The sequence below is a fragment of the Schistocerca nitens genome, chromosome 9 (assembly GCF_023898315.1).
Source record: "Schistocerca nitens isolate TAMUIC-IGC-003100 chromosome 9, iqSchNite1.1, whole genome shotgun sequence".
NCBI lineage: Eukaryota > Metazoa > Arthropoda > Insecta > Orthoptera > Acrididae > Schistocerca > Schistocerca nitens.
The window spans coordinates 254267748-254277364 of record NC_064622.1 but is presented as its reverse complement, the minus strand read 5'-3'; the positions used below and the strand labels follow the sequence as shown (position 1 = coordinate 254277364).

General features: G+C 45.6%; 1 protein-coding gene across 1 annotated transcript; it reads left to right on the top strand.

Moving 5' to 3' along the window:
* Positions 1-257: 257 nt before the first annotated feature.
* LOC126203125 (endocuticle structural glycoprotein SgAbd-3) lies at positions 258-8882 on the top strand. The gene is made up of 3 exons (XM_049937372.1): positions 258-409; positions 6405-6535; positions 8503-8882. The coding sequence occupies exons 1-3, from the start codon at positions 395-397 to the stop codon at positions 8771-8773; spliced, it is 417 nt and encodes a 138-aa protein (XP_049793329.1). The 5' UTR covers positions 258-394; the 3' UTR covers positions 8774-8882.
* Positions 8883-9617: the final 735 nt, after the last annotated feature.

Below are 9617 nucleotides of genomic sequence, written 5' to 3'. Positions count from 1 at the left end.
TGAAGTTCTAAGTCTCCCTGTTTCTAAAGTGGGAAAGGAGTTCGGTAGGTCGGGTGTGAGCAGAGCAGGTGACGCGTGCTATCGGACGGGTTGCCCATCGGCCGCCGGCCTGAGAAATGCCAGCAGCAGAGGCGGGGACGGCGGCGGCACGCGGCCCTATCGCAACCTTTGGCGGCCGACCTCAGCTCGGCTGGGCGCCTTTCCTGGGAGCACATGCGCTCTTCTTCTCTCTCCCCTCCCCTGGCGCCTCTCCGTCCACCGGACGACAACGCAGCAGCTCTCGCCCCCGTATAAATAGGGCCCGCGGCCCGTGGTCGGTACATCAGTCCTTCCAGGTCTGCAGAGCACAAGAGACACTCTCAGCTTCTCCACCACCACCACCACTACCACCGCCATGTTCTTCAAGTTGGTAAGTCGGAGGCTGCACGTGACGACGGGTGTTCCAATGCGTTGGACCACTCCTCTCGTTCACTCTCTCTCCCTCCCTCCGTCTGTTTGACTTCGCATTTCGAGCCGCGAAAGCTGTCAGTCCGGGCGGCGTCTGCACTCCGGCGCACCGGTGCACTGCAGGGCGCATACTCAGAGGCGCGGCCGGCGTCCGCTTTCTACTCGCTATCGCTCTCCCATTGTCCGCCACCCAGTGGGTAGGCCGCTTCTCAGAAGCTGCAAACGCCCACGGAAGTGCTGACCCACGCTCTCCCACGTCTCGTTCCCACTGCTGCGTCTGGCTTCCACTTGCTCTTTGCAATCACCATCCAAAGGCGTTTAGTAGGACGGAGAAAGACTTTCACAAGTCTAGAGAAGAAAAACAAGTTAGTCCTGTCACGGTCGCCAAAATATTTACTAGCCACACAGGAAGGTTTTTAGTGAAAGCTTCAGGTTTTAATAATTTCGTAATCCAGAAGTACGTTGCATCTCATCCTGTAAACTGGTTGAAGGATGAAGTCTGCACCTGCCCATTTATGGCAGAACCGAATGCACTAGTACTATCAGTGGGATGTGAGCTGAAGCAGTTCAGTTCTTGTCACTCAGTACCTAGTCCTGAAAAATTAAAACAAGAAAAGCTAGAGAAAATTCTTTCACACGTCCACAAATGACCAAGTTGGTCCCGTCTAGTCAAAAAAATTTATTCAACAGTTTGAAAGCAGTTTCTATAGAAACGTTAGGTTCTTAACAATTTCATAGTTCTTACATACTATGCACCTCATGCAAACTGAAGAGTGCCCACAGTGACAGTGTTATTACCTGCGTATCGCAGAAAAATCATCAATGTTGAGACTGTCTGTGGAATGAAAACTGAATTAGTCAACTGCAAGAATAATGTTTTTTCTCTCTCTCCATTCATTGTCCGGAGAAATAGACTGGGCTAGAGGAAATAGTTCCATACGTATAAACGTCACATAGAAGGTCTTGTCACGTTCACCAAAATACATTCATTAGCTTCAAAACAAGGCTTTATATGGGAAAAGTAATGTTCCAATAATCCTGAAGCACTAGTAAACGTAAGCTGAAAAATGTAAACTTATTCTATGATTTCACACGTGTTGTGTAGACCAGCATAAATTTTGAGAACATCTTTCTCAGTATGTATACTATGATGACAGTACTAGCCAATTTGAAAAATCCTTTTATTGTCCGACTTTTGTAAATAAAAATTCCGAAATCTGCTTTTCAGTAGGCGTCGGACCAGTCAGATTAATTACTAATTACTACCTACAGTTTAATCACCAGCATCAACAGGAGGTTTTTACGGCTGGTGTATTTCACACGACAATCCTGTCTTTTGTGCTAGTCAGCATGTCCAGTTATACTATCATTCCGTTCTGTAAAGCTGACACAAAGTGAGATAATTGTATCTCAAGTTTCACCGCTTGGTGACGATTTCCCTGTTTTATATTTGCAACATCGTCTATGCTCTTACATTTATGGAACTGACACGCAACTTTCGTACATTACTGAATCTAGGAGGCGCATATAACGCACAGCTGCACTGAGGGCTCAACGCGTATTCCACCTCTGGCTTTGCTCCGTTGATGTAGAAAAATGAAGTTGCTCTGCAGTTTGAACTGCAGGTTAAACTGTAATTTTCGCTGCAAGTAATGAGTTGTCTCCTAGACTGGACGAAAGCAAATACACACCACATCGATTACGGCAAATCCTAGTACAGTACAAAGTTTTTCTAAACCGGAAGAGAACACCTTTATATGCCTGATGAAGACAGTGTCATTTACATGCGAAAGCCTTAGCTTCGTCTTCCGTTTTGTACGGGAACTTTCGCCTTAAGTTTTCTTTGTGAAACTCAAGTACAACACATAACTGAACGATCCCGCGTTCAAGCAGAATACGGGCGCATTTCATGGGAAAGATCCATTAAAATTTGAACGTAAATATCCCTCTCTGAGGAACGACATGTCTGTAGAAGTCGTATTCAGTCCACATACGATAGTTTAACGTCATTTCACTTTCAGCTGCATCATCATCAATCATGTCTTGCCTAGGAGTCAGCAGAGTTAAGTACGTATACGAAGGCGACATAAGCTACACAAACTTTGCCCTAGTTTCATAGCTTCAAGCTGACTTACAATAATTATAACAGCAATACCAGCCGAGAGCTTACATTTCTGGAACGAAGATGCAGTTTTAACGAATGTTTTGAAAGGTGTGAAACGTTTAAAAAGCGCAGTAGCGTTGATAACAGTGTTCCGATGTTATTTTCTGTCATCCATACCTTTTAAAATGACGGTGGAAGGGAAATAGCATTTTTCTTCTCATCCGATTATTTAGCTTGTAGCTTTAAGTGAAAGTGAGGCATACACTACAATTTTAATATGGGTAATACCGTAGATGTATTTGCCACATACGACGTTTCCCCGATATCGCATTTACTGGAGTCCTTCCCTGCCAGGGATAAGCGTTTGGTGAAAGCAGTCCGGCCTATCATGGAAACGGGTAGTGTAGCCACGAAGATATCACAGCGTGTCGCAACAGGTTTGAACGATGGACGGTTACGGGTGCAAGTAAATTTCCCGCCGTGTTAAGTGGAAGCGTGGATCGTCTGGTGACCTATCGAAAGAAGGACCCATCCCAATTAAGATGCTGGAAAGCGAACGCAGCGGCCGGAGCTCCCAGCAAGCTGGACAGCCTATCGGGCACGGTGACTGAGCACCTTTCTCGCCGCTGAGTGAAGCTGGAGAGGACGCCATTGCACAACGGGAGACTCTCGAAGGACCGTCCGGAAACGGGGGCAGCGCGCCGACGTAACGTCCGCCGGGCTATGAAACGAGGTCACCGCAGTGGGTCCTTGTGCTCGCCTCTACACACGGTCGTCTTCTCACGGTGTCGGCGCACCCACTGTTCACAATGTTCGGGTTTCTCTCAGTTAGATGGTCTTCGCGCACTCGACACTCAATATTTTTATCTAGGCATTAGTGATTTACGTAGAACGCTCCTTGGTGTCAACACAGTCCTTGTGGGCAGAAATGTTTACGACTGAGGAGAGAGCAGTAAGAAATTGTGTTTCAAGACCGCGGAAATGTATAATGCCTTTCCATTAAATGTGCTCCTATGAGGGAGTACTGACTCTTAAAAGTACAACTCTAGTATAAACACATTTTCCGGAAAAGCGCGGAATATCTGTTGCCTATTCTAACGAGGTTTCAATGTTTGCTGTCGAAAAATGGTTGTGACGAGGCTCACTGTTTCAGTGGGTATGTGACACACTGCAAATCACACGATGAGGATTCGATCCACGGTCAGACTTCAGAATTTTTCTAATGGAAAAACGCTAAATTTCGCCGTGATTTGGAGTACACGTAAAAGTATAGGTCCATATGTAACTCTCTGGGTAAGACAGTTCAAGGGTCCTGACGAATGCAAGAGTCTAGAGCCTCTAACAAGAACATGGCTGTTAAATCACAACAGCAAATCTTAGGGTTTAATACCGATTTCTTTCACCGATTAAAGCTGCAAAAAGCAGTGATACTATACAGAGACGATATCGAGAAGAGCAGGGTAGAAATTTGAGGCAATAAGAATTTTGTATTTTAGCTGCGTTCCAAATGCATTTCAGACGAAAGTGTGAAGCGTTCAAGAGAGTGAACACATTGAAGCGCAGCAGAACTATAGTCTTTCGACTGTTTCTCATACACGTTTTTCAAGTCTTCCCTAAATCACTTGGGCCTTATCGGAATGGTTCCTTCGACAGACTCACCCGTCCCTTCCTAGTTCTTTATGCTGTTTCCAAACTACTCTTCAGATTAGTAGATCTTTTTTGCTGTTGATTTCGGCTTTTGTCGACTTCATTAGTTATAACGGATTTCGGTTAAGTTCATGTTTCCCTCAGTTGTACTGCTGAAGTACATACGTTCATCTTCTTTCGAAGAGTACATACTAGAAGTTGAAGAAATGGCAGCGAAATGTGCAGGGCGGGAATGTACAGCTAGTGGTTACGTTGAATGCGTGTACTGTACAGTGTGGAGTGTCGCCACCTGGCACGCAGCTTCCTGGTGAGAGATGCGTGACACCGACGTCTTGGCAGTGAGGGCGGCAGCGCCTTTTGCGGGCGAGAGATGCCATCGGAAGACGTCCACTTGTTGCGCATCTGCCGACCTTGCCCTCTGCCCGTATCTGCGCTATCCCCGGTAGGAGGGGCCGAGCACGAAGTTCTTACGACAGGCGTCCACAGAATGTCAGGGACTCCCGGCATGCAAACCGCAAGAGCCTCGCCAGTGCGTTTGCTCTTCACGATATCGCGTGACTTCTCACAGCGATGGCCGATGCGAGTTTCAGTATGTCAATAAAAAGGGAAACGGAGTGGCGAGAGAGGGAATATCTGCGAGGACACTTCAGAAAACGTCAAAGAATAGTACAATTGTTGACGAAATGTGCGCATGGGTTTCATATCTCCTGGAAGTTGAATTAATATTTCCTTTGCAAAATTTCGGTACAAAGTGATAGTCTCCGATTAATATTTGACTTTGTTCAGGCCTGGTCTCTAGATAACGACATTACAAGAGAAGAGTTCAGGTGAGAAATCCGGCAATAAGAAATGAGATGCCCACATTATCGACCGACCGATAAGCAATTTGCCCGAAGTGGTACTCAAGAAAATCTGCCGTCAAATTTCTTCTGCAGTCATCACGATTTAAGTTCCCCCCCGGTTTACCTAGACGGCCATTCATTTCTTGTATTCTCTGAGCGAACAACTGCAATCTATTATTATTTGTATGTCGACTGGATGTTCAACCTTTATCATCCATTCCTCTTCGACTGTTCTAATCAGAATATCAGTCTCTCGCCCCAAGGCCGATACTGTACTCATTATCAGAAAAACATTTCATTCAGCATTCGTACTTCTCACTAAAGCGAAAGTGTATCCGAATGTCAACGCTTCATTATTTCATGAATGAAACCGACGTTTAGAGAAAAATAATCCCACATACACCGATGATTGGTTCGGAACTGAAATGATAAAAATATGTGACCAACAAGTGATACTGTGATGGAGTCAATGAAGCTACGTCTTTCTCTAAATCACATCTGTAATCGGCTCAACATTTTTTTCCCAAAAGTATCAGTTCTGTAACCTGGAAAAGCAGGAGCGTATATTGCGACAAGAAGTTGAAAGTATGATTCCGAATGACGTTTGCAGTCATTCGCCTTTCACTTGCAGAGCAATTCCGCGTGAGCCACGCGTGAGGACCTCACTGTCTGACTCAAGCAGATGACGCCAATAAATCGTGACGTCAGTATTATCCTACAAACCACGAGCGAATACATCCCGGAATGGTTCAAAACTGAAGCTTGCCATTGGTTGCTCTCCATTTTCTTTACCAAACACAGACTTTCTGGGATACTGAACGAGCGAATCAAATGAGTCTCGACGTTAGAGTTAGCGAGATTAAAGTCTCTGGACGACTAAGGACAGCTTCGGTACAATGAGTGCATCGTTTACGATGACTGCTAATCTATTACCGCGTACGGGCAGCGTATTTTTTATTGAAGTCTTGTACAGTTCTTTTCTCTTCTTCTTACATCCTCTTCTTCTCTCTCCTTCTCTCCCTCCTTCTTCTTCTCATCCACCTGCTTTCTTCTTCCTCCTCCATATCCTTCACCTCCGCCTCATCTTCCTTCTCCTACTTCCTCTTCTCATCCTTTTCTTCTCCTTCTCCTATTCCTCCTTCTCCTCCTCATTCTACTTCTTCCTCTTCTTCCCATTCTCTTCTTCTTAGTCCTCTTCCTCCTCCATCTCTTACTTCTTCTCTTCCTCTTCCTGCTCTTCCTCCCGTGCCTTCTTCTTCACTGTTACAAATACCACTGAAAACAGTATTTCTGACGAACACTGCTTATTTCCTTCCCCAAAACCACCCCTGTACTGACCCCTGTGCTTCAATTGTCTGCCGCAGGTAACCGTGCTGTGCCTGGCCGCCGCCGCCATGGCCCTGCCCCAGAGGCCTGTGGCTGGAGGACGAGGCAAGGACGCCGTCATTGTCTCTGCCACCAACGATGTCAACTTTGATGGCTCCTACCGTTACAGGTGAGATGTTCGAGAAATCAGGCATAGTTAGGAACGTACAACTCAACATGCTTAAAGAGTAGTGTCGAAGCTGTTTCGGTACTTCTTTAAGCTTTTCTATGCTCTCAAAGAAGCGTACGTCGATAAGGAATTAAATTCCAGAATGCTTGTCTCATTCTGCAGAGGTGTACGCTGTTTTGAAACTTCCTGGGAAATTAAAAGTGGGTGCTGTTTCAGAACTCGGAACCGGAACTTTGAATTTCCTGGGATATGTATTGAAAGAGCAAGGCTCGGTTTGCCTGTGAAAGAGGATGTTCCCAGTTCGGTTGCCAGTCCGGTACACAACTTTAGTCCGCCAGGAAATTTCTAAGGTGGAATTCATTTATAAATGCGCTTCCAGGCCTGAATGGGACTTCATGTAGTTTCAAATACCGTGAAAAATCGACAGTCAGTAAGTAATGCAGTCCTTTGCTGATTTCACATCCAAAATCGTTCGGTACCTATTTTACGTACGAGTACATGCATTTACATTTGTCGTCTCTTCACTCGGTTGCACAAGCCACGTTAACCTTGCAGGACACGCTAATATCACAAATGTGTCCCTTTTTCTGGAAGTGACTTTCATTAACTTCTTTCTTCGCCTATTATTTCTAGTCTCTCTTCATTTCATAAATCAACTATCATGACAACAAACTGAAAGTTATTCCATTCTTTTATGATACAGCATTCATATTGTTCACATCTGTTCCATTTAACGCACTACGCCAACTAAACTCCCAGAAACCTAGCTCTGTACATAATAAGAGTAATTCATGGTATGGTACGATTTTTGCTGAAAAAATGCTTTGTTGTTCTACAACAGTTACTGATATTACCTTGCATGACACACCTCACTTCCTTTTTTATCCTACTTATAAGTACTACTTCTTCTACTGTATATTCCGGAAAGATCTCAAAATGGTTCAAATGGCTCTGAGTACTATGGGACTTAACTGCTGATGTCATCAGTCCTCTAGACTTAGAACTACTTAAACCTAACTAACCTAAGGACAGCACACACACTCATGCCCGAGGCAGGATTCGAACCTGCGACTTCAGCGGTCGCGCGGTTCCAGACTGTAGCGCCTAGAACCGCTCGGCCACCTCCGCCGGTGGAAAGGTCTCAAAGTTACCTTTCTTCTCGTCTCTGTTACTCATGATACTTTGTTTTAGTTTTGTTAAAACGTGACCTAAATTTAGCACTAAATAGGCCGTAGTTTTCTTTAAACTTTTCGTCTGACTAAAGTACAGTATACAAAAAAAATTGTTATAATACTTAGCAAAAGCCGCTAAGGTCCTTGAACTCTTCATTTAATCAATACCTCCTAAGAAATCAGAAATCTCAGATTCGACACGGCGAAATCAGCGGCACGTGTGACGCAACTAGCTAGTTGCTCTTTCGATGCATCAGTGCTATGCCAGCTAGCGAAGAGCCTACCGCATGGGTTGCGTCTTCAGTTCAGAATTTATGGCACTTAACGGTACAGCTTTGACAGACAGTCATTTCCCGTCACACTAAGTCTTCACAGTAGAAGGCCCATTACCTTTGCGGTGAAGACAGATATACTGCCTGACCTTTAACCTCTGCGTAGGAGGCTGCTAGCCGGAGGTGCTGGGGTGATGGTCGACAGTCGGTGTTATATAATCGCGTGGATCAAGGTGAGGCGGTCCGTTTGATGTAGCCAGGCTGCCATCCACCTCACACACAGACTTGTGTCCTACGTGACTTGTTCCAAGTTTTCGCTTCTTCATAAAAGTACCGGAAGCAATAAAGGAAGTGAGTGCGTGTACGTTTGAGTGTTCAGTATGAAGTCACGTGATACGTGATGCACTATTAGAACAGAAATTGTAGGAGAAATATTTTTATTAATATTCCGATAACCTGCCTACATCAGCTATTCTGTGTGTTGTGGAAGACTGTTAACGCCACCTCGGCATTTCTCCCACAGCTTCGAGACGTCCGACGGCCAGCGCGCCTCGCAGGAGGGCGCCCTGAAGCAGGTGTCTGCCCCCGGCCCCGACGGTGACGGCCTGGGTGAAGCCGTGCGCGGCGACTTCTCCTACACCGACGACGCCGGCAACCAGTTCGCCATCCAGTACACCGCCGACGAGAACGGCTACGTGCCACAGGGCGCGCATCTGCCCACCCCTCCCCCCATCCCTGAGGCCATCCAGAAGGCGCTCGCCTACATCGCCAGCCAGCCTCAGGCCCGGTCTTAAGCGTCGCCACACCACCTCATGGACACCGCTCCTCTCGCTCTTTTCTCCTCCGTCTTTTGTACAAACGCGCAACTCGTGACCAATAAAGTTTCGTACATTTAAAAAGAAAGTATCTTATTTGCCACCTTCATTCCACAAATCCTTTGACCAACCAGTGGATCCGCTAAGCAAACATTTCAAACTGTGTGCCGGATCGGGACTCAAACCTGGAACCCCAACATTCGCATTCAACGCTTTTGCCAAATGAGCTACCGAAGAGTAACTCACAATACGCAATGACGGCTTTACCTCTGCCAGTACCTTCACCCTATCTTCCAAATTTCACCGTAGTTTTCTTGGTTACGAAGCTGTCCTGGAAGAAAACAGTACGAAGAAATGGTTGTTGGACTGATTACAATTTACAATTGATGGCAGGAAAACGAGCTCAAACAAAATGTGCAAAAGAAGCACCAGTGCTAGCCCAGCCCATATAACTCCAATTTGCCCTTTCTTATTTCTACAAAACTGTATCAGGCAATTACTTACGACCCGCAATGAAAACTGATAAAAGGCAATATAATACACTACTGGCCATTAAAATTGCTACACCACGAATAAACGCAGATCATAAACGAGTATTCATTGGACAAATATATTATACTAGACCTGACATGTGATTACATTTTCATGCAATTTGGGTGTATAGATCCTGAGAAATCAGTACCCAGAACAACCACCTCTGGCCGGAATAACGGCCTGGGCATTGAGTCAAACAGAGCTTGGATGGCGTGTACAGGTACAGCTGCCCATGCAGCTTCAACACGATATCACAGTTCATCAAGAGTAGTGACTGGCGTATCGTGAC